General features: G+C 57.0%; 8 protein-coding genes across 8 annotated transcripts; 4 read left to right on the top strand and 4 right to left on the bottom strand.

Annotated features, from left to right (window-relative positions):
- Positions 1 to 1,258: 1,258 nt before the first annotated feature.
- CHGG_02005 (uncharacterized protein) lies at positions 1,259 to 3,781 on the top strand (the record flags this gene model as incomplete). Its single annotated transcript, XM_001221225.1, has 2 exons — positions 1,259 to 3,084; positions 3,214 to 3,781. The coding sequence occupies 2 exons, from the start codon at positions 1,259 to 1,261 to the stop codon at positions 3,779 to 3,781; spliced, it is 2,394 nt and encodes a 797-aa protein (XP_001221226.1).
- Positions 3,782 to 5,455: 1,674 nt separating this feature from the next.
- Positions 5,456 to 6,661, bottom strand: CHGG_02004 (uncharacterized protein; the record flags this gene model as incomplete). The annotated part of the gene is made up of 2 exons (XM_001221224.1): positions 5,456 to 5,625; positions 5,743 to 6,661. The coding sequence occupies 2 exons, from the start codon at positions 6,659 to 6,661 to the stop codon at positions 5,456 to 5,458; spliced, it is 1,089 nt and encodes a 362-aa protein (XP_001221225.1).
- A 905-nt stretch (positions 6,662 to 7,566) lies between these two features.
- Positions 7,567 to 9,336, bottom strand: CHGG_02003 (uncharacterized protein; the record flags this gene model as incomplete). The annotated part of the gene is made up of 3 exons (XM_001221223.1): positions 7,567 to 8,255; positions 8,317 to 9,153; positions 9,204 to 9,336. 3 exons carry the CDS (start codon positions 9,334 to 9,336, stop codon positions 7,567 to 7,569), a joined length of 1,659 nt encoding a protein of 552 aa, XP_001221224.1.
- An 828-nt stretch (positions 9,337 to 10,164) lies between these two features.
- Positions 10,165 to 11,661, top strand: CHGG_02002 (uncharacterized protein; the record flags this gene model as incomplete). The annotated part of the gene is made up of 2 exons (XM_001221222.1): positions 10,165 to 10,270; positions 10,325 to 11,661. 2 exons carry the CDS (start codon positions 10,165 to 10,167, stop codon positions 11,659 to 11,661), a joined length of 1,443 nt encoding a protein of 480 aa, XP_001221223.1.
- Positions 11,662 to 12,106: 445 nt separating this feature from the next.
- On the top strand, positions 12,107 to 13,027 carry CHGG_02001 (uncharacterized protein; the record flags this gene model as incomplete). The annotated part of the gene is made up of 1 exon (XM_001221221.1): positions 12,107 to 13,027. The coding sequence occupies one exon, from the start codon at positions 12,107 to 12,109 to the stop codon at positions 13,025 to 13,027; it is 921 nt and encodes a 306-aa protein (XP_001221222.1).
- A 463-nt stretch (positions 13,028 to 13,490) lies between these two features.
- Positions 13,491 to 14,562, top strand: CHGG_02000 (uncharacterized protein; the record flags this gene model as incomplete). The annotated part of the gene is made up of 2 exons (XM_001221220.1): positions 13,491 to 13,708; positions 13,923 to 14,562. The coding sequence occupies 2 exons, from the start codon at positions 13,491 to 13,493 to the stop codon at positions 14,560 to 14,562; spliced, it is 858 nt and encodes a 285-aa protein (XP_001221221.1).
- A 776-nt stretch (positions 14,563 to 15,338) lies between these two features.
- On the bottom strand, positions 15,339 to 17,862 carry CHGG_01999 (uncharacterized protein; the record flags this gene model as incomplete). Its single annotated transcript, XM_001221219.1, has 6 exons — positions 15,339 to 15,479; positions 15,670 to 15,947; positions 16,311 to 16,375; positions 16,756 to 17,066; positions 17,175 to 17,518; positions 17,568 to 17,862. 6 exons carry the CDS (start codon positions 17,860 to 17,862, stop codon positions 15,339 to 15,341), a joined length of 1,434 nt encoding a protein of 477 aa, XP_001221220.1.
- A 1,804-nt stretch (positions 17,863 to 19,666) lies between these two features.
- Positions 19,667 to 23,360, bottom strand: CHGG_01998 (uncharacterized protein; the record flags this gene model as incomplete). The annotated part of the gene is made up of 4 exons (XM_001221218.1): positions 19,667 to 20,450; positions 20,528 to 20,883; positions 21,308 to 21,361; positions 21,552 to 23,360. The coding sequence occupies 4 exons, from the start codon at positions 23,358 to 23,360 to the stop codon at positions 19,667 to 19,669; spliced, it is 3,003 nt and encodes a 1,000-aa protein (XP_001221219.1).
- Between the last annotated feature and the right edge of the window lie 300 nt (positions 23,361 to 23,660).

The following is a 23,660-nucleotide window of genomic DNA, read 5'->3' as shown; positions in this document are numbered from 1 at the left end:
TTGCACTTAGGTCAAATTAAATAGACGATGGCCAGTGACCGTCTGATCTCAAGTTGGTGAGCTAGCGTCAAATGGTGACGACAATGGCAAAGACAACAAATAATCAACAGAGACAATTTCATTTGCATATGACGTAACTAGTCATACGACGCAGTATTACATGTAATCAATATATTGAGATGGGACTTTAAGATGATTGAGGTTTGTGATTGTCAAGTTCAGATCACGGTTTGAGTGTTTGTGTTGCCCGTTACTAACTCTCAACGGGCAGCAAATGCCTGGCTGTTTGCGTCATCAACAACAATCCGATCTTTAACATCAACTTGGGTTGCTTAACGTCATGGTAAAAAAACTGAAAAGTGCATGTGACAACCATGAATGACTCGCTCCTTTTCCGGTCCCTACCTCAGTCAACACAGCTGGGAAAGGGATCACTCCAGTCCCGTTGGCCAGGTCATAAACTTGTTTGGTAGGCTGACGCGTTAGACGTCAATCTAGGTACCCTACCGAGGGAAGCAAGTTGTTATGCTACGTTAATTGTGGAGGGCGCTCAGTCGTTGTGCTGTCAAACCGGAGACACCGAGCTCTATTGACTGTCAACCTTCCTCGATGATATGATGTTACGCGCCGAAGGGCGTGTTGCGGGGTCGTCGAACTATGAGATCTGTATTCATACACCACTTCAAGATCCCCTATGTCAGCTTCTCGGAGCCGTCTTGGTCACGGCCCGGCGTTGTGGATTCCGCCCGGCACTTGTTCCAAGGCCGGAAGGTTACATGCGGGTACATACCCAATGGCTAGCCGCGCCAATCATGATCTCCATACTATGCTTCGGCCATTCCTCCGCCATTCCACCACCAACTCAAAAGGCACTACAGGACGCCGCCTCACTCAGCTCCTCCAATGACGACGGAGTGACTGTTTTCCGCTAATAGGGTGTTTCCAACGCCGCCGCCTCCTATTCACGGCGGTGGATTTCCCGTGTTGGCGGCAATTCGGGCAGGGGATAAGAAACGCCGAGGTTACCAGTTGCGGATTTGCTTGCGAATTATCCAACTTGTCGTACTGCCGTTGTGCAGACAGGCAGATCATTATGGGCATGGTTCCACAATCGTTGCAGTCCATTTACCTATGGCCATGGCCAGCCATAAGGGGATATAAGATCGGGACGCCTCCCAAGTCTCATTTCGCCAGTCTGGTCCCTTACCGCCGGGAACAATATCTCGATTGACAACACACCGAGAGATATCACACCGCCATGCTATCTTCCAGTCTCGCCGGACTGCTATTGCAGGTGGGCCTCCTCGCGGGGGTCCAGCCCGCCGCCGCCCAAACGTCTGGCCCGCAGCCCTTCGACCTGAGCACCATCTCCCTAACCAACAGCCGGTGGATGGACAACCAAAACCGCACCGTCAGCTACCTCAAATGGGTCGACGTCAACCGGCTGCTGTACAACTTCCGGGCCAACCACCGACTGTCAACCCAGGGCGCCAGCGCCAACGGCGGCTGGGACGCGCCCAACTTCCCCTTCCGCACCCACGCGCAGGGGCACTACCTCACCGCGTGGGCCTTCTGCTACGCCTCGCTCCGGGACACCGAGTGCCGCGACCGCGCGGCCTACTTCGTGGCCGAGCTCGCCAAGTGCCAGAAGAACAACGGCGCGGCCGGGTTCAGCGCGGGCTACCTCTCCGGGTTCCCCGAGTCCGAGTTTGCCGCGCTCGAGGCGCGCACGCTCAACAACGGCAACGTGCCCTACTACGCCATCCACAAGACCATGGCCGGCCTGCTGGACGTGTGGCGGCACCTGGGCGACACCAACGCGCGCGACGTGCTGCTGGCGCTGGCCGGGTGGGTCGACTCCCGCACGGGCAAGCTGAGCTACCAGCAGATGCAGTCGATGCTGGGCACCGAGTTTGGCGGGATGAACGACGTGCTGGCGGACCTGCACAAGCAGACCAAAGACGAGCGCTGGCTCAAGGTGGCGCAGCGGTTCGACCACGCCGCCGTCTTCGACCCGCTCGCGGCCGGGCGCGACCAGCTCAACGGCCTGCACGCCAACACGCAGGTGCCCAAGTGGATCGGGGCGGCGCTCGAGTACAAAGCCACGGGCTCGACGCGGTACCGCGACATCGCCAAGAACGCGTGGGAGCTGACGGTCGGCGCGCACACGTACGCCATCGGCGGCAACAGCCAGGCGGAGCACTTCCGGCCGCCCAACGCAATCGCGGGGTACCTGCAGAAGGACACGGCCGAGGCGTGCAACACGTACAACATGCTGCGGCTGACGCGCGAGCTGTGGCCGCTCGACGCGGCCAGCACGGCCTACTTCGACTTCTACGAGCGCGCCCTGCTCAACCACCTGCTCGGGCAGCAGGACCCGGCCAGCCACCACGGCCACGTCACCTACTTCACTCCGCTCAACCCGGGCGGGCGGCGCGGGGTGGGGCCCGCCTGGGGCGGCGGCACGTGGAGCACCGACTACGACTCGTTCTGGTGCTGCCAGGGCACGGCGCTCGAGACCAACACCAAGCTGATGGACTCGATCTACTTCCACGACGAGGCCGCCTTGTTCGTCAACCTGTTCACGCCGTCGGTGCTCAAGTGGGCCGCGCAGAACGTGACGGTCACGCAGGCGACCGACTTCCCCGCGGGCGACACCACCACGCTGACCATTGGGGGCCAGCCCGGCGAGAGCTGGGACCTGTTCGTGCGCATCCCCTCGTGGACCACCGACCAGGCCGAGATCAGCGTCAACGGCGAGAAGGCCAACATCGACACCAAGCCGGGCACGTACGCGGTGATCCAGGACCGGGCGTGGAAGGCCGGGGATAAGGTGACGGTGCGCCTGCCCATGACGCTGCGGACGGTGCCGGCCAACGACAATCCCAATGTTGCGGCGGTGGCGTACGGGCCGGTGGTGTTGTCTGGTGATTACGGCAGTGCGTCGTTGTCGTCGATGCCGACGCTGAGCCTGGACTCGGTGCGTCGTGAGGGGAGCGGGGGGCTGACGTTCACGGCGACGGCGGGTGGGAAGACGGTGAAACTCAAGCCGTTTTACGATGCGCATGGCATCAACTACAACGTGTACTGGACCACGCAGGGGAAATTGCCGGCCTAGGCTGGCTGAAGAGGGCGATACGGGCGGCGTAGCGGGTTTCCTGCGCGTACGGTGTAAACAGACCTAGGTAGACTAAGAATGTATTATCTGGACAGGCCGGCGGACGACTTTGACCATCAGCAGGAGACGACGGGTGGGTTCAGGGGCCAAGATTTGCCCAGCGTTCCAAATGTGGGCCGTTCCAAATGGGGGGTGCTTGACTTATTCCGGAACGGAACCCTAAGGAGGCACGACGGTCTCAGCAAGGCGAAGAGCTCACTGCTGATTCAAATCCGGACGGGAGCAATAGGCTTACGGGACTTCTTGTTTAATTACACGGGGAGTCCCGGAGGTTCTGACTCCTGCCTGCGAGTGTGGCGAAGGACGAGAGACTGCCGAACACCTGGTAGTGTGATGTTTAGCCCCACCGTTGACTCGAAGATGGGAGAGAACTGGGATTCGGACACGACGGGACTTTTACTCTGTTCTACACGGCATCAATCCCACGACTGCACGGCTCGCGAGGAGGATCCTCGACTGGCTGATGGACTCGGGGAAGCTGCCGATGTACAGCTTAGCCAGGAGGCTCGAGCTGGAAGCGGCGGCCTGAAACGCCCCCGTCCGGAGGCCAGGAGGCCTCCTCTCTTTGTATACGCAGACTCACCAGAACGCATCGTTCCTTGATTGTTGGTATGGGTTTTTCACCCGGCCCGGGAGGGCACGGTTTTCCTGTACACTAAATAGCAGAGAGTCCGGCACGCCCTAGGGCATAGCGGAGTATGAATAATAATATTTCAGCTGATTGGCTCTCTCGATAACTACGGCACAGCTTCCATCATCATCGAAGGCAAACTTCACAAGCAACCCGATATCCAATTCCGCCCGTCAGGCAATCCACCTCTTTTCGTTACCGAGGTCTCGTAGAGTGAGCGTCGGCAGCACATAAAAACGAAGGTGTGCGAATATATCGAGTCTTCGGACGGTGCAATCCTTACCGCTTTGATCTTTGATCTAGAATACCCCGACCCGAAGAAGGCATGGGTTGGCCTCCTTGTAGCAGACGCATCCTCTAGCCGCTGGGTCCATGATTTCGACCTCTTCTATGACGATGACCTCGTTTAACAGCTTGTCGGCCAGGTTGATCTGTACCTTTCCGACTTCGTTGGTTTTGCCGGCGTGCCGGTGGAGTTCTGTCGCCCTTCAAAGGCGGACTTGGACGCTGGCATCTCCAGGTTTGTCTCCTCCCTTCAGTTAGAGTATAGAGCCTAACTCTTTATCAGACGGGGCCAGATCGTCCTGACAGACGAGCGATTTGCGCCATCTTTCGGACTGCTCGCCATGGCCACGACTCGACAAAGTTTCCCATTGCGGACTGCGACAAGGCGGAGAACGCAATCTTGCGGATCATTAGGAAGTGGGACGAGTCGGAGTGCCAAGCAATTGGCTGAAGAGCGGAGGAGGGTCCGGTTGTTTATAGCATGTCTCCCCTGTCTTGTTGTGTATTATCTCACTCGTGATCTCGCCTGACCGTTCGGCCAAAATGGCGCGAGAAGGCAGGTCTGACAGGACTGGGCCGCATCATGATAACCCAGCGGAATACCAGCAATTTAGCCCCTTATTCATCATGTGCATCAAGACTCTAAGCGCTTCGGAGTTTGTGTTGCTGACACTTTTGCCCTGGTTTGATTGCCAGTGTGTGACTTGTTGGAAAGCCAACAGCTACGAATTGACTGTACCAAGGTGATTTGGGTGCCAAAAGGTGATGAAAGAGGGGCAACCAGTTCATTGATGATGATGTCTGTGTCTCTGTGTCTCTGTCTTGTTCCCACTGCCGCGGGCCTCGCCTTGATCCTGAAAATACTAATGCCCAGCCACTAGTTACCCCTGAATTGCCCCTCCTCACCGCCTTCCAAATCCAACATGACTTGTGCTATAACTCCCCCTGTGCCGGGGACATTGCCCTCTGCCCTTACCACCAGCGCTGTCAACAGGTCAGACCTTCGAGGCATCACGAATTTAACAATGCCGCCCACGCAGCTCCCAATCCTGACGATACTCTCATCATTCTGCGCACCAATGCTACCGGGGATGATACAGACCCCTTGGATTTCTCACCCGATGCTTTTCTTCGCTGACTACCTAGGTGCGTTGGAAGCGTACCTGTTCCTGTTCCCGCCACGGATGGGAGAGGACCTCTGAGAAATCCCTACTACACAGTTCTAAACGAAATAAGATGGTTGACGCGCTAGACTGCAGCTTCTGTATCTTGGCGCAAGCGCAGGGCCAAGTTGCTGATTGTACCAAGCTGCATAGTGAGGCCCGTCTCGGTCAGGCGGAGGCTCGTAGACGCCGAGCCCTTCACGCCCTCATAATAGTGTATTGCATGGCGTAACTGGCTCTCAGCTTCTGCTGTGCATTCTGGACGCTATTAGTGCTCCTATGCGAGGAACGAGCTTTCTCGCTATTCGACATACTTTCAACCGCCTTGAGGTAAACACTCCGCATAATGTCGCCGAATCGCTTGACCTCTGGCAATGTGTCGTAGGCAATTACTTTTGTCGCTGAAGGGAAGGAATCCGGTCTCTGGTCGTCTGCACCTGTCAGCTAGGAGACTGTAATAGATAGGACGAGAAGAAGGCACGAACCTGTTGAGGGAAGTAGTTTGAGCGCCTCGAGAATGCCGCATTCCTCAACCTGGTGAGGCAGCATTGCAATGAGGTTACCTGCCACAGGCAGGCTCCAGCGGGGTCCAAAGAGTTTCGCGATCGCCACCGCCGCCTCTAGTTCTTCCTTATTTCTTCCCAACCCTGCTGTCTTCTTCTGGTAAAAACCCTCTCGGAGTTCGATCACGGGATTAGCCCACGGCGGCTGGGGTTCCGGAGTCCACCGTGCAAACTTCTGGAATTCAGGTTGCAAATCATATAAACCTGTGTCAATCATTTTCTGGGCTGAGACTATCTCGCACTTGTCGGCAATCTTTAGAGCACCTTGCGACAGGTACTCTCCAAAATAGTAGGATCCCCTGTGCTCCTTGGACCGAAGGGTTGCAAGCTTCGCCAGACTTACGTTAAGATGGCGATAGGCAGCCATGAGATCCATATCTCGAAGAAAAACTCCCTTGGGAAAGCAAGTGGTGTCGACTATACAAAGACAAACATCGTCGAAGTCTGATCCGTCTGTCGTGTTGGCGTGTAGATGGAAGATGTAGACGAGGGCGAACAATATCGAGCTCGTCCAAGACACTAGGTTATCGCTAGGGCCTTTCCACCACCTGAGATGCCTATTAAGCATGTCTGCCACTCGCGAGTCATCGCGCCTCGCAAGGATATCCACCTTGCAGTCTGCATGGTCGTGCCGGGCGTCCATGGACTTTGTCCAGAGCTTGTCGGTAACACCGGCGGAACGTGGGGTGTATACGCGAAACAGGTAACGGGGAACCTCGAACCTTTGCTGAAGCCGCGCCTGAGTCCCCGTCGGACAAAAAGGAAGACACTCGGGGTCGGTATCAGGACTGGGATCCAGACTCAGGGCCTGTAGACTGTCGATTAAATCTGGGGCTGCCATTGTTTGCACTGAGGGCCCCGGGCGCTGAATTGAATGTAACCGAATAAGTCCGCTGCGAAATACTTGGGGCAAGAGTATGGGGAAGGGGAGGAAACCCCGCGGGTTCTGAGGTCCTTGGCGCGGTCGACATACCTTATATGACTGCTCGAATGGCAACAGGCGGCATGTGCATTGCAGCTCTGTGGCCGGGTTGAGGTGGGCATGACCCAATAAGGTGGTACTCATGCGGCTCTGGTGCAGCCTACATACGCAGGCCGTGAGTGCCCGGTGTTGTCGGGCTTCCCGCCGCGTAATCCGGCAAATCAAAAGAGGGCTCGTAATCTAGCGGCGCGGTGGATTGGACAGAAGTGTCTGCCAATGCAAGACGGGTTGCCATTGAAGCCCAGTGAGGCGAGGGGCGGAGCAACCCAGAGCCAACATTGAACACACCCCGGGGGCTGGGGCTCGACGTGCCCGACATCCGCACGCCGCGTGTAACACCAAAACGCACCACCCCGCGTCGGGTCTCAGCAATGCCTTGGGCACGTCTCCGCAGCCCATCGTGGAGCTGTCACGATGCTTCTGCGATCTGGCTGGCTCGTTAACCAGACCTCAAGGCGTTGCGGGGGCTGTCCATGACCCCGTTGTCCAACATGCCGGCCACACGCCGGATAACAGGCCCCAAAGCCAGTGCGTTCTGGGCTTCTCTCGCCTTGAAGGGCGGGCAACTACTGCGAGCAATGGTAAGAGAGGAGGTACTGGTCCTGAACTGCAGAAAGAATCGCTGCCTGGTCAGATCCCCGGATATTAATAAATCTTTATCACAAAACTACCTACATGTACCCATGTTTGCTATTCCAAGGCTAGGTAGCAAAACCGCCCCCCCTCAGCGAAGTAGGACCTTCCCCCTTCACCAACCCCAGTCTTCACCCACTCTTCGCCGGCCACTCCCTTCTCCTCTCCGCCCTCACATACAGATTATTCGGCCTAATCAGCTGAAACATCGGGTCATACTCCACCGTCTCATTCTCATCCTCCCGCTCAAACCGATACCGATACACCAACTTGGGCAAGAACACCTTCACCTCCTGCAGCGCAAAATTAAACCCAATACACGACCGCGGGCCCGTCGCAAAGGGGATGTACGCCGCCTTGTGGCGGTTGCGCACGGCGTCCGTGTCCCACCGGTCCGGGTCGAACCGCGCCGGGCTGTCCCACACGGCCGGGTTGTTGTGGATGTGGTGCAGCGCGGGGATGACGACGGCCCCCTTGGGGAGCTTGTACCCACCGGGGAGGATCAGGTCGCGCAGGGCGGTGCGGGCGGGTTGGAAGGAAGGGTTGTGGCGCCGTTGGGTCTCTTTGATGTACTTGTCGAGGAAGGTGAGCTTGCTGGTGAGCTCGGCGGTGATTTGCGTGGTGGGCGTGAAGTCGTTGTCGATGAGTTCTTGGAGGAGCCGGTCTTGCATGCCGGGGTAGGCGACTAGGCCGTAGATGAGCCAGGAGAGGAGGGAGCTGGTGGTGGTGAAGCCCGCGCCGGTGGCGACGATGAGCGGCTCGATGAAGGAGGTTTTGGGCAGCTTATTGCCTTTGTTGTCGGTGGCGCGGAGAACGTAGTCTGGGAGTATGTGTGTTGGTGAAGGTTATGATGCGGGGGATGGGAAGTGGGCAGTGCGTACCTATCATGTTCTCTGCCTTGAGAGCGGCATCCTGGAGGTCGAGGTCTTGGATACCGCCGCGCTTGGCGTTTTGGATGGGCTCTTCCATCATGGTTGCGATGCGCTCTTTCATCCCCCGGAGGCGTTTGGGGTCTCCGAATGGCAGTGCGGCATACCAGTCTCCGCGGGATGCGACCTTCTTGTTGAGCTCCAGCGATTCCGCTATCAGCATCACTAGCTCATGAGGGCGTGCGTCGACCGCTGTGAAGTGGTTAAAGTCGAAGCCAAGAACCAGCTTGCCAACGGCCTGAGAACCGAGCTTCAGCATGTAGGGGTAGACGTTCCAAGCCTCGTTCCGCTCGTCCAACTCGTCAAACACGTTGAAGGCGTCTTCGACTGTTTTTTGCATGGTAGGGGCGTAATGACGGACCGCCTTGGGTCCAAACGCGGGCGGAAGGAATTTGTGGACGATGCGCCACTCCTCGGTGTTGGTGTCGCCGAGAAAGACGCCCGCTTGTTGGTTCCTGATCGGGTACAAAGGGTGGTCCTCGTTGATCACTTTGGAAAAGAACTCGCTTTCTGCGAACACGATACTGGCGAGAGCGGGATCGTTGGTTTGGTAGATTGTCCGGCCCATAGTAGTTGTCTTGAACATGGGGCCGTACATGTCGAAGAGTCGCTGGTGGTTGCCGAGATGATCTGGATATGTCTCAAAATAGGAGCCGAAATACGGCAGGCCCTTGGGGCCAGGCACTTCTCGGATCTTTCTCCCATCCACGCTGATGGCGATAGCGTCTGTGGCATCCAAGACATCTTGAACTGAGGGGAGCTCCGCATTTTGGGAAGAAAATGAAACACCTGTTTGTGTGAGTGGGTGTTGCTCCTCGATGGATTCTCGTCGCACATACCTTTGGGTTCTACGATGCCAAAATGGGCAGCTGTGATTTCTTGGAGATCGCCAAGCTCTAAATCGGCGGCAACGTCGATCTCCCTAGCCGCTGTCACATCCTCGCCAAGGAGGTAAAACTGTTTGCTCGGCATCGTGAGACTCTGAGGACCAGTCCAACGGAAATAGTAGGCTAGGAGATGGGTATCTGCGCCTTCGGCCGGGGGCAATGATAGCCGACAAGAATATAATGGCGCGTATATCACTTAACAAAACATTCAAATCGTTGGTTATGACTTATGGCTCGCCTGCATGACATGGCTGGGCGATGTCTTCGGCTTAAGTATCGAGTCATCGTATCGAGCGGTAATGTGGCATCCTCTCGGACCCAGCAAAGTTCTGTCAGTCGGACCGGCATTCGAAAACGTGCCGTCCCGATAGCTACAGGGCACGGAACCGCAAAAGAGTGGAATATTCGACATTCGGCTTCCAGTGGATTGTGACGAGATGCCGCGGCATGGCGTCCCTTCGCTACAGGGTTTTGCCTGTTCGCCGTTGCTTAGTGGGACCCAAGTGCCGGCCAGGGGGCCAGGGGGTGGTCTTGATGCTACGCAAGAAGCAATCATATTCGGGAATCGGCAAGGCCGGACTCCACCTCGTACCGTCGGAGGACCCCTGAGCCACCCCTACCGCAGGTTGTGTCCCGAGGCAGAACAAAAAGCTTCATCCCGGAAATTACTGATAACGCGCATAAAACGTTGTTGCTCCACAAGATGGTCCCAAGTCCGATATGCCGGTGAGACGGGTTTCAGAGTGCCGCTCAACGCCGACACCATGGATACCTATCGACGAGAATCGTTAATTTTAGAACCTTTCTTTTCGTCACAGCTCCTTATAATATCGCCAAGTACAACACGCAAGCTTCCTGTGGTCGTCTCTCGTTCTCCGTTCTGTAACTTCAGTTTATACTTCACACACACACAATGGCTTCCCTTGAATCCATACAGACTTCGCCCATGGAGTACACGGCTGAGGACGTGGCTTTGCACAAGGGCAAGTTGGGCAATTGGATGATCATCCATGGCCAAGGTGGGTAAGAACAGCACAAAGATAATCACAGACTGGCACTGATGGGCGTGGCAGTGTTTGACGTCTCAAAATACATCGATGACCACCCTGGTGGTGCCGACCTGCTTGTGGAAGCGGCTGGCACCGACGCCACCGAAGACTTCGATAATGCAGGTCATTCCGAGGACGCACTAGAGATCATGCGCGAGCTGTGCGTCGGCGTACTGAAGGGGTACAAGAAGCCAGCACCCAAACGTGTTGTCCAAATCCCACGCGTCGTGGAACCTGTCGCCAAACTCCCGTCCTCTTCCACCTCCCAAGCAGCAAAGACATTGAGCGTGGCAACCTGTGTCGCAGTCACCGCGTTCTCTGCTACACACTACTCTCGGACTCACGGCGACCTCATCTGGAAGGTCCCCAAGCTCCTGCCAACGACAACAAATCCCCTGTCTCACGTCAGCACCACCAGCTCCGGCGGCTTTTCCATGGGCTTTTTTGCCGCGTCGGCACTGACCGCCCTCCTCGCGGCAGCAGCAGCCAACCAAATCTCCAAACTCACCAATCTCCCCGAGGGCGGCTTCATGCGCTACCCACCCCACAAGCCGTCCTCCAAACCACGGCGCACACGAACACCCTCCCCCACAACCACCCCAACCACCTTCCTCAACCCGCAAACCTACCAACCCCTCCCTCTCACGCACAAAGAAACCCTCGCCCCGGGCGTCCTCCTCCTCACCTTCGCCCTCCCCACCCCCACCACCACGCTGGGCCTACCCACGGGCCAACACGTCTCCATCCGCGCCGTCATCGACGGCACGCCCGTCACGCGCTCCTACACGCCCATCTCCAGCGACGCCGACGCGGGCGTGCTCTCCCTCGTCGTGCGCTGCTACCCGAACGGGCTGCTCACGTCGCGCTACCTGGCGAACCTGCAGGCCGGGGTGGACAGCGTGATGTTCCGCGGCCCAAAGGGCGCGATGCGGTATCGCAGGGGGTGGGCGGAGAGGATTGGCATGATTGCGGGCGGGACGGGCATCACGCCGGTGTATCAGGTGGTGAGGGCGATTTGTGAGGATGAGGGGGATGGAACGCGGGTGAGTTTGGTGTATGCGAATAAGGGGGAGGGGGATATTTTGTTGCGGGGGGAGTTGGAGGCGTTGGCGGAGAGGTTTCCCGAGAAGTTGCGGGTGTGGTATCTGTTGGATGTGGCGCCGGAGGGGTGGGGGTATGGGGTGGGACATATTACGAAGGAGGTGGTGCAGGAGCGGATGCCGCAGCCGGGGGAGGGGAGCAAAGTTATGGTGTGTGGGCCGCCGGGCATGGTGAATGCGGCGAAGGGGATGTTGGGGGAGATGGGCTTCAAGGTGCCGGGGAAGGTGGCCAGGATGGAGGACGATGTTTTTGTGTTTTAGGCTCAGCTGTTGGTGGTCTGATGTTGGAGTTGGTGCTAGCACAGGTGGTGGTACACTGGAACAAGTAATATGATTCGACCATAGATTTGTGTGGAAATATTCAGCGGACCTTTTTTGTGTCCGTGATGTTCTCTCCAGATCATATGGTTCAGGCAGACGGAACTGTGCCCATGTGATAAACTCAGGATGTCGGTTTGCGATTAGTGGTGTTGGGTTGTGCCAACAATGCGAGAACATGCTTACTGTTACTCTGAAAGGCCCAACTGCTGGGGAACCATCACACAAAGGGCGTGGGGGACGGGTGCCGACGCCGGCAAAACTTGGCCGCGACCATTGTTTCTTTGCGCGTCAACAGCGGAGTATAAAGCTAGGGTCGATGGGGTGGGTGAAGTGGTTTAGATCTCTGATATCTTTCTCCCACCATCTAGCAACCAGCACTATTATCATGACAGTGGACTCCGACGTACTTGACCTACCTCCAGGATATGAAATCCGAAAGCTCAACAATGAGCACCTCAGCTGGGTCCAGGCTATCGTCGCCCACACCATGAGCTTCGACTCCGCTGTTTGGTCCAAGGTGGACTACCCTGGCGGCGCAACCCAGCGTGCCTACGACATGTACCACGCCATTCGACAATCCTCGCTTCAAAGCATTCAGTCCGGCCTGTCCTATGGCGTGTTCTGCACGGAGTACAAGTGCAGAACTCCCGGCCTTGAAGGGACGCTAGACTGGGATTTCAACGATTTGTCGGCAGATGACGATGACCTTCTCGAGCAGATGGACTTCCCCCTCGTATCGATTGCCATGTCGAAAGATGCTGCTGAGGACAAGCCTGTGCCAGAAACCGGGGTTAAGCCATGGAGCGAGATCGTGCCCGGCCACGCAATCATTAGCAACAGCCTCAAAGCTGGCGACAACCGTCCCCAATCCGTCTGGTCACCAGAACACATGGGAGAGGTGGTCCGGAGGAGTGGGACGCATACCCGGGGCGACCACGCCGGCAAGGGCCTTTCCAAAGTCCTAGCCCATCATATTATGCGGGAGATTCGGGATCACGAGCAAGGATACAAAGCCATCCTTATCCACACCGGAGGGGAGGCTGTCGACAAGGTTTGGCTGAGACCGCCGGCGCCGTTTAAGAGCGAGGAAATCTGCCCGTTCTCTACTTCTGGGTATCACAGGAAGGACGACCACAGTGACACGTCATACAATCCGTTCGGCAGTGCCAAAGTGGTGAGCAGGCGAATCTGGGTCACCTGGCCCTTGAAGGAGGACAAAGAAGAGCTACCAGTCCTTAACCTGCGCAGGAGAAGTGCCGTTGTGATAGCGGATGTGAAGCCCAAGGAACTTGTTGATGGCTCTTGACAACCAATGGCAGTGCGGGTTAGCCCTGAAACGAGACATGTCTTGGATATTAGTGACTTGGAGTTTTAGTGGTTGATCCGCCGACTAGGTACATGTACTACTCTATGAGTTATGGGTTATATCACTAATCGTGTAATATTAGGTAGTTGTGCCCTTCTGTCGTTAGCAGGGATAAAATAGATTTAATAATTAACAAATGCCGAGGTTATTAATTTATCCAAGTAGCACGCGGTCAAACCAAGCGTCACTCCCCCCTTTCTTTGGACTAGCTCGCACTTCTCGATCCCGTCCCTCTTCACTCTTCTCCGTTAAACCCGACGCTCCACTTTGGCTTTTTGTCCTTCATCCCACATCAACATTCCTCGTGTGACCCAGACATCGTCTCACTCAGAAACACCGCGAGCTCCTATTGCTCGTCCTCCGTTTCACTCAATTGAAGTCCTACTTAGCCACCCACGCCAAGATGCAGGCTCCAGTGTGTCCTGATTGTTTCACAGGCACCCTCCGTGGTGATGTGACCCCCACGGGTTATGAAGAGGTGATCAACGGTCTCCCAACTTACGTCACTGGCCCCGAACCTGGCGTCCAGCCACGCGGCAGTGTGGTGCTCATCACCGACGCCTTCGGTTGGAAGCTGCGCAACTCGCGGGCCCTCGCCGACGCCTACGCCAAGCGCGTTCCGTGCGTTGTCTACGTGCCGGACTTTATGAACGGTATGCCGTTCTCCCTAACCCATACATGATAGTAGTAACTACCATGCAGCAAACAAAACACCTCATATACTCACATCATCTGCGATCCCAAACCAGGCCAAGCCATCCCCGAATCCGTCCTCTCCCTAACCGAACCCCCACCCACCAACCCTTCCTCCCCCCCCAAACAACTCGTTCACCAGCCGCCTCAGCAAAGCCCTCACCACCCTCCGCCTCCTCCCCACCATCCTCCTCTTCCTCTTCCGCACGCGCCAATCCGTAGCCCACCCGCGCGTGCTCTCCTTCGTTACCGCCCTGCGCGCCGCCAACACCACCACCACCTCCCCCTTCCTCCCCGCCCCCAACAAAATCGGCATCGCCGGCTTCTGCTGGGGCGGTCTGCACGCCGTTCTCCTCACCCACGATACCCCGCGCAACCGGATCGTGGACGGCAACGGCGGCGCCGGCCAGCCGCTGATTGATTGTGCGTTTACGGCGCACCCGTCGCTGCTGAGTTTCCCGGGGCATATTGAGGGCGTGGTGCGGCCGCTGAGCGTGGCGAATGGGGATGATGACCGGTATATGGGGCGGGAGAAGATGGGGGTTCTGGTGAGGGTTTTGGAGGGGAAGAATGAGGTTGATGCTGGGGGGGAGGTGGGTGCTGGTGGTGTGGAGGGTGGTGGTGAGGATAAGGCTTCGGGGCCGAGGTATGAGGCCGTGGTGTACCCCGGGGCGAAGCATGGGTTTGCGGTGAGGGGGGATAAGGCGGATCCGATGCAGAGGAATAGGGGTGAGCAGAGTGAGGACCAGGCTGTGAGGTGGTTTCAGCGGTGGTTTGCCTGAGTTGACGCGAGTGCACGTGGACGGGGTCGGGGTTGGTCTGGATTAAAGTGTCGCTTCCGTTCACGAGTCAGATCCTTGATGGTCAGTGCAAGTTGCCGGTCGCCGGCCTTGTGATTATGGTTGTAGAATGTGGTTCATCAGGCCACAGGAAATATTTGCCCCCTGGCATGTGTGAAAGATGAGCAGATAAGGACGAAGAGTAGGTATATGTTAATTTGGCGAGCCACTCCGAACCAACGCGACGCCGAGGGAGACACCACGATGGACTCAATCACCGTCGCAGGGGATGAAAATTAAAATTTTACTCTGGAACACCGAAGGAAACAAGCAAACACTGGAAGTCTTGCTGGAAGAGGCCAAATATGACCTCTTGGCTGTGCAAGAACCGTGGATCAACAAGGCGACAAAATCCACATACTGCCCCCGGAGCAGCAGATACCACCTGGTACATAAACTCGAGAGGCGGGCGGCAATATATGTAAGCAAAAGATTTGAAATCAGGCAGTAGGACTCCGAAGCCACAGAGAATTGGTGCCGCGTGTGGTTCCCAGAGGCGGACCTCGGAAGGGAAAGCTGCGGATTCGAGCCTTGGTCCATATACAACCCCCCCGCCGGCGAGAACGTACCGAGAGCCCTCCAAGGGCAGCCAAGGCCAAGCCACCCGGTGGTTCTGGCAGGAGACTTCAACCTAAAGAACCCACTGTGGGATGGGTTCGGACGCTACGACAGGAAATCTGAAGACCTATTGCAGCTGGGTTCCTTGTGGGACCTCACCATCAGGACTCCAAGGGGAACGACAACGCGAGCTCCCCAGGGGCGGCAGCGAGGCTGTTGCGGGCGCCGGCATTCCGGGCCCACCTTTCCAGACCGCCCGGCCCCGCCCTGCGTGGGCTTAACCCACGCAGTGGCATCGCTTCCTGTTGTTAGGTTTACAGTAGTATGGTCTTCCAGTCCTGTGTGCTCACACAGAGGCCGCCCGTCAACCATCGACCACTTCTGGACTTCGGAAAACCTCCAAACAGTATACTACGGGGAAGAATGTCGTGGAAAGTCAGACCACTACCCACAAGTGCTCGAGGTCGGGGAAGGACATGGGCCGAGGCCAACCCAACCGGATGGCTGGGCCTGGAAGAAGATGGACAGGGAGAGGGTGAAGGCTGAGTCAACATTGCTGTGCACGGCTATGGGTCTCACAGACCCGGGGCCGGCCAACTTCTTTCGAAGATAGAAAGTGCTGTTCTCGTCCTTCCAGTGGGAAATTGCGCCTGATGGCGTGGACTCGGGGATGTCGGACTTTTCGCAGACCATTAGCGAGCCGAGGAGCCAGCGAGAGGGGTTGATCGGTAATCCGCGCGACGGAGACCCCGAGGACGGGATCCATTTCACTGGTGCGAATATAGTCAGTCACGTTATCTAGAAAGCACTAGGCTCGCTGAGTGCACCAGAACACCATGGCTGCTGGTTATAATTTGCCCGTGATAGCGATTTGGATTGAGAGTTTGGGAGGCCGGCGAGATTTCAGCTCTGAGAGAATTTGAGTTTCATGCAACCCTGAACCAACAGGCGTTAACAGCACGTAACGACGCGTATGAGAACCGCGTCATGGATGCGCCGAAAGACCATGAACAAACACGGCACAACGCCGCTTCTGGGTTTTAGCATATAAGTGGAAGGGGAGCAGTGAGTCGAGTTGGTTGGCTATTAGACTGACTTCGTTACCCTCGAGTTCGCCCACGTACCTAACTCACCCTCGCTCGCGCGACCAGTTACCAAGATACAGCCTAGCTCGCCCACCCCACTTAGGGGCCGGAGTCTGGGACAATTCATAGACGACTGGGCAAGTATGTAATTCGTTAGCCAGGAAAAAGAGAGGCTTGTGTGGCTATCCACAATCAACTCGGGACTCGCAGGTTGATTATTTGGTCTTTTGGAACGCCCAGCATCTTCCACGACAGCCGTGAGATATAAAAATGGTAATATGATAACTCGTAGCTACTGTTGTGTAATACTCTCTGAGGCACCTTTTGCCTCAACGATACAAGAAGAAGGTGCCACTTCGATCCAGAGGAACCCGCCAAGATTCTCAAAGAGACCTGATCCGGCTTCCGGGACAGTCTCGCTGCGGCATGTTGCAAGCCAAGACCCAGTGCATCCAATACCAAGAAAAGCCAAGTAGGGCCAAGCCAGCCTCACTGGGAGTCACGGTCCTTCCCGCTCGCGGCCACGACCCAAGGGCGGTTGATGTGGGGAGCCGAGAGCTGACCGACGTGGCAGTGCAATCGGCTGTGCGACTGGCGGTAGTCACGCAGTGTTTCGGCCAAGCGCTTGGCCACGCTCTTGCTGGGGCCCCGTCCACCCCTTGCGCCCTTGCTGCACCTCTCCACCATGACGCGCTGACATGTGGTTATCTCCCTTTCCAGCAAAGAGCGACGTCTCGGTCGTCTCCCATTCGTGTTCGTCATGTGGCCCGTCGAGGTCCGTTGCGGATGCTGTCTCGCCTCCATCTGGGGTCGCGCGGGGAACAGCGTGTTCCAGTTTTGGGGGGTTTAGGAAGCAGATGATAGACGACGCGACCATGGGCGACTCAGGCGCACGAGGAACGGCAACTTTACCTGGGCGGTTTTCGACGCCTTCATGTTGTCGAGGCTGTTCAAGGACAAACTTCGTTTCCGATCCGAAACCTCGTCGGGCTTGGGGTCCGTCGTCGAGCGCTTCCTGTGCGCTTGTGGCGTGGATGGGACTGTCCGGTCTTGCCGTTTCAGAGAACGTATTTCAGGGCCAGCCGATTGTGCGGGGGCCGAAATGGGCGGTGTCTGCCCGTCTTTGAGCTCAATCTCATGAGCGACCAGTGAAGTCTCGCTGTTTGGGCGTTTGTATTCGACCTCTGTGGTGTCGCTCAATGACGCCTCGACCTTCTCTCGCATGAAGGCAAACGGGAAGTCAATGTCACCCCCGACTGCCTAGGTTAGCTCCTGCTGTAATACGAACGTGATAATGAGACGTACCATGAGCAGACCATAAGCGCGCATCAACTGTGTATTTGAAAAACTCGTTGTTCACCGTCTGGTAGCCATTCTGGCTAAGCCAGAGTGCCACCCACTCCTCGGCAGCTTTGACAGCGTCTGCCTTTTTTCCAGGCACGAGTAGCTGTGTGTCTCGACTGGCAGCGAAGTTCAGAATGAACTGGCGCCTTGAATGCTCGGCCGCAGTCAGGGCCTTGAGCACATTCATCCGCTCCAGGTCCAGCAGCGTGGATCGACGTCTGTTTTCCCTCACGGCAGCGTTTGCTGGCCTAGCCATGCCGCGTAGTTCAATCGGGTTGGTGATTTGTGTCAGGGATGTCGACGATGGCGGAAAGGACGCTGAGGTTGTTGTCGCATGGAGGTTGGCCAGCGCGATTACCAAGTCTTGGAACCAGCAAGACAGCTAGCTCGGAAGATGATCGATCGCTCTTATAACCACCTACACACGAGGGCGTGTGTAACCGCGGCGTTGAGATCAGAGGAATAGAAATGTGGAGGTGGCGCGGTCCGGCACAGTGCGGTAGGTGTCCAGTGGGTGTTCGTGAACGGTCAGCGTTGGAGCTGCGGGATGAGACTTGGTACGAGGTTGAGCGTCTGCGGCCGAGGGAGTCCTGAACTTCAATGTGAATGCTCAACCCGAGGAGGGCCGGACTTGACACTCACTCAGCCCTTCGGCCTCAGGGGCCAATCGAAGATTAACCAAGACGTCGGGACCCTTCCCGGGGGCCGCTGCCAAGGTCGCCAAGTGCACCGTCGTACTTGGCGACGGCAGTCGACAGAACAGTCTCCCAATCTCCCGTCGAACGTTGGAGAAAATAGTTGCGGGGAAGATGGAAGCGGAAGTCATCGTCACTCACTCCAGGTTTCAAGGAACGGGGCAGGCCCCGGATCGGCGCTTTCCTGGGGAGAGAAAATAACTGGTTCTCAAACTTTTTAGGCAGACCTGACCGCGCCTTCTTCCTCCATCGCGTTGAGGAACCGAAACACCACCCTACCACGTTGCTCAGTTTCTTGGGAAGAGCTGGGCGGCCTGGGCCAGACTGGAAGCAAACGACTTGGCGGTCGATCCCTGCTTTTCTGGAAATTCCCAGATGCTCGAAGATGGCAGGGATGGAATCCCATGTGTTTTTTGGTCATTCGCACCATTCCCGCCGGAATCGCCCGACCATCGACTCACCGTGCTCACCCAACTTTTTTTATCTTTCTGTTTTCGTTCGCTCGCAGCGAGTTTGTGAAACAACACCCTTTTTCATTACCTCATCCAACCCGAGGACATTGTACATTGCCAGCGATGCCCAACTCGGGATCTGTGAGTGTGGTGCATGCAGACGCCAAGCCGTTATTGGGCCCAACCTCATCAGAGCTTTGCCCGAAAGCTTGGTGGTTGGAATCTCGCCACGGCAAGCCCACCGCTCCAGTCCTTCATGATTATTTGGTCATTAACTAGCTGCATCCGATTTCTGGCCCGACAGTTAGCCTTAGGAAAGAAACGGTTTTCTTAGATTGCCAAGCACTTGCCAATTATGTAGAGCTCGTCGGCGAGGGACCGTATCGGTCATCAGATCCTAGCGACCTATTTTAGCTACTCCTGCTGACGGAAGATAGTTATCGTCGTGGTGTAATTAGCTAATTAATACCGACACAACACCAGCCACACAATGTCTCATATGAATGGATCACGACAGCTTGCCTCGTGCCAGCACCAATCAAGATAGCGCTGAAGCGAGCTGTGAGACGACGACTTCCAGATTGCGACCAACCAACGGCACCACATCGACATAATTACGTCTTCTTCCTCGTATTGCGGTGAGATAGCCGACACGAGCCTGGCTAGTCTCAGACAATCAACAAGGAAGAGCCCTAAAAAGAGATTCTCCAGGGTCTGCGATACGCTCTCGCCACCCAATGGTCATGTTCCAAGTCCAGCGAAGTGGTCGTCGACCCAGCAAACCAGCCCGGCCAGATGTGCAGATAATATATTATTCATACTCCGCTATGCCCTAGGCGTGCCGGACCCTCTGCTATTTAGTGTACAGGAAAACCGTGCCCTCCCGGGCCGGGTGAAAAACCCATACCAACAATCAAGGAACGATGCCTTCTGGTGAGTCTGCGTATACAAAGAGAGGAGGCCTCCTGGCCTCCGGACGGGGGCGTTTCAGGCCGCCGCTTCCAGCTCGAGCCTCCTGGCTAAGCTGTACATCGGCAGCTTCCCCGAGTCCATCAGCCAGTCGAGGATCCTCCTCGCGAGCCGTGCAGTCGTGGGATTGATGCCGTGTAGAACAGAGTAAAAGTCCCGTCGTGTCCGAATCCCAGGTCTCTCCCATCTTCGAGTCAACGGTGGGGCTACACACCACACTACCAGGTGTTCGGCAGTCTCTCGTCCTTCGCCACACTCGCAGGCAGGAGTCAGAACCTCCGGGACTCCCCGTGTAATTAAACAAGAAGTCCCGTAAGCATATTGCTCCCGTCCGGATTTGAATCAGCAGTGAGCTCTTCGCCTTGCTAAGACCGTCGTGCCTCCTTAGGGTTTCGTTCCGGAATAGCGTCTCCTGCTGATGGTCAAAGTCGTCCGCCGGCCTGGTGACTGCCCTGCCGTCCCGTTCCTTTAACCACCTCGCTTTCCAAGCCTCTTCTACTACCCTGTTCGTATCAACGGTTCCCCCCGCCCAGCGCATGACCGTACCCGCGGCTCTCTCCACCGCCGTAGGCCCTTGAGGTCCCAAGGTTCGCGGTCGGCCCCTGTTGCCCCTCCTCGAGCTAAGTCTTTGCTGTATCTTGCGGCAGGCGGTGAGGACAACGCTCGCCGCCGTCTTCTTGCCGCCTCGACCGTCGTCAGATCGGGTCGTTGGAGTCGGTTTTCGAAATCTGCAAGCCGTTTGTTTAGGTACAAGTCCAATGGTGGTACCCATGTCTCTGTCTCGAGGTTACGGATGGGGGTAGACTTAAAGGCTCCCGCCACAATCCGCAAGCTCTTGTTCTGGGCCTTCCCGAGGGCCTTAGTGATGCCTTTCTTTACCGGCTCGCCTCCCACATCCGTATGGATGTGAAACGATGATGCGCCGTAGGCCAGCGCCGACCGGATGCACTTTGTGTACACTTCTCGCGCTTTGGCTAGCCCCATTCCCCACGTCTTTGCCACGATCCTCGACAGGGCATAGCTCTGGGTCCTCAGCTTCTTCTCCACCGCCACCAGGTGAGCCTTCCAGTTGAGTTTCCAGTCCAACCAGACTCCCAGGAACCTGGCAGACCCTTCTGGTTTAACGGGGCTAGTGCCTCCCCCTGGGTTGGCAAGGTTTACCTGTTCGGTCACTGCGGTCGGGTTTATTTGACAAATTGACTCAAAGGAAGGAACCGCAAGACGCAACTTCTCTCAATCAGCTGCACAACTTATTTCTCCAGGCAGCCGTTCATTTCGTGCGGGTGCTCATCATGGATCCATCGTCAGGGATTGGCTTAAAAACATGGGTCTCTGTCGAAAGAGAGCCATTTGTGGACTCGGGGCCAACCATCACGCATAACTTCACAAGTTGGGTTAGTACCTAGCTTAGAGTTCATACTTCATTCCGAACGACCTCCTCCCTCCCTCAACTGGTTGATTCAGTAAGTGCAGCCCCGCTTGCATGGCGTAAGCTATTAAACATACCTTGCCATCATAGGTGTTTACTGTTTGAGTGGTGTGAAGCTATGATCTCGGACCTGCCCAGAGGACATTGTTTACTTACGCGGACCATCATTAGCTTGGACTCGTTAGGCAAGAAGAATAAATCTTGGATTCGCTATACCTAGGTACGTTGCATCCAAGCATCTATATCTTACAAAAACCACCACCCAACTCTAACAACCCGAACAACGCAAGTCCCACTCATCGCCGCCGTTTCGACCCCCCAACACCACCCCTATCAATCACTCCCCACTCCCCTCCCACCACGACCCCATCTCCCTCAACGCATTCGTCCCACAATGTACCTCTCCCCCCCTCACATGATGACTCATATAATCATCCACCCACACCACCCGCATCCCCACCCGCCCATACACCTCCTCCACCGCCTCCCCAAAAACATCCCTCCCGCCCACCACCGGCCCCCACTGCCGCGGCGCAACGTACTTCCCGCTCCCACCACCCCCCACCACCAGCCCATTAATCGCCTGCGGCACCAGCCCCTTCAGTTGTCTCTCCCTCGCCGGCGCGCGCGCCAGGCGCGAGGGGTGGCCGTCCGGGGTGGTCGGCCACGGGTAGGTGACGTCGTGGAAGAGGGTGGGCACGCGGAGGATGTCGGTTTCGCGGAGGGGGAGCTCGCGCAGGAGGGTGGTGAGGGTGGCGTCGAGGTGGTGCTGGGCGTGGGCTTGGGTGGTGAGGAAGGAGGGGGAGGAGAGGATGGAGGCGATGGTGGTGGTGTTGTGGAGGAGGGTGGGGTCGAGGAAGAGGGTGAGTTCGTCGGGGGTAGCGTCGCCGGCGTAGGAGACGAAGGGGGTGCTGCCGTGGCCGGAGGCGTTGGCGTGCTGGAGGAGGGTGAGTGCGGCGGTGGTGTCGGCGATGGCGAGGGTGAAGTTGAGGGGGGTGGTGGTGGTGGGGAGGAATTGGACCATTTCGTCGACGTGGCCGACCGCGAGCCAGCCGGTTTCGAGGAAGAGGGGGGTTTGGGCTTGTTGGCTTTGGAGGAATTTGACCATGGATTCGGCGGGGTAGGTGCCGAAGTGTTGGCCCATGATGACACGGCCGTTGGGCCAGCGCTTGCCGGTGCGGGAGGTGTATGGAGGGATTGTTTCAATGTTGCCGCCGGAGTTGATCTCTTCCCAGCCGAACCCGGAACCGGAGCCGGGTTGGAACCCTCCGATCCCGGCGCTTCGAAGCTGGGAAAAGACTTGCCGTCCTGCTTCCCTTGTGGATTGGGCAGAGCGAAGGAGGATACGGATGGAGATGGGGCCGTCCGGGCCGGGCATGCTGGCGTACCCTGGCTCGAGGAAGTCCTGCGCCCAGATGTCGGTGCTCTGGTTGAATAGGACGATGGGGACGTCACCGTCGATCGCTTTCTCGAGACCACGGAGAAAATGGGCTTGCCAGGAGGAACCGATGGTCTTGTTATCGCCCGCTGCGGTGCTGAGAACAACTTCGGCACGTTGTAGGTGGTGATGCAGCAATACCGGAGCCTGTTTCATCGCGACAAAATCGCGGGCTGTTCGGCCACCGTCTGTCACCTCAAAAACAACCTTGACCGACCCATCCCAGACTTCCGCATCCGTGACCAGCTCGCGCCCATCCATGGCAAGCGTGATACCCTTCCGCAAACTGGTTGCGTTGAACGTAACCTGGCGGTCTACGGTTGCCCACACGTCCGAGTAGCCGGTGCTCCAGTCGTTTTCCTTCCAGAACAAGCGCACGCGGTCGCGGGTGTGGGCAGGCTCCGTGTAGATGCGCCCCACCGCGGCGTCGGAAACGTCCGGCAGTGGAACGGTCAGCAGCGGTGCGGCGTACTTGGCACTCGAGGGCAGAAGACGGCCTCCTGAAGCATCATGGCAGCGCCATAGCTCATCGTTGGAGAGGGGGGCGCCGGTCAGGTCAACTGCCGGGCATCGGTGGGTGGAATCACCGATGTTGGGCAGAAAAATGGCCCCGCGAGAAGCGGTCCAGTCGTGTTTATGGGGCTCGTCTAGGTGGTTGACGACGCCGTCTCGGTTGGTATCGGCGAGAATACGTGGGCGAAATGTCGCTGCCGCAGAAGGGACTAGTCCTAGGGGGACAAGGGAAAGAAGACGGCGAAACGAGATTGCCATGGTGGGTGGACGCGCAGTCTGAGGCGGCACTTGAATGATGTGTGAGAGTGCCCGTGTGGCCCCTCGAAGGCGGGCTCCGTGGGCCATTATGTACTTTCCAGACTCCAGGAGGTATGTCACCGACTCATTGTAATTTGTAGGGAACGATTATGTGGATCCAGTCTCGCGCCCACTACTGTTTCCGTGCCATTCAACTGAACGTCAGCATCGAGCTGAAGAGTTGATACTATCGTCGTGTCCGTCGTGTCCGCCGCATGCAAGGATTTCCGGAGGTTTCCCGAATAGGAAACATTCGGGGCC

The sequence above is a fragment of the Chaetomium globosum genome, genomic scaffold (assembly GCF_000143365.1).
Source record: "Chaetomium globosum CBS 148.51 scaffold_1 genomic scaffold, whole genome shotgun sequence".
Classification (NCBI taxonomy): domain Eukaryota; kingdom Fungi; phylum Ascomycota; class Sordariomycetes; order Sordariales; family Chaetomiaceae; genus Chaetomium; species Chaetomium globosum.
The sequence above is the reverse complement of the archived record's forward strand: the minus strand, read 5'-3'. Positions and strand labels throughout refer to the sequence as shown.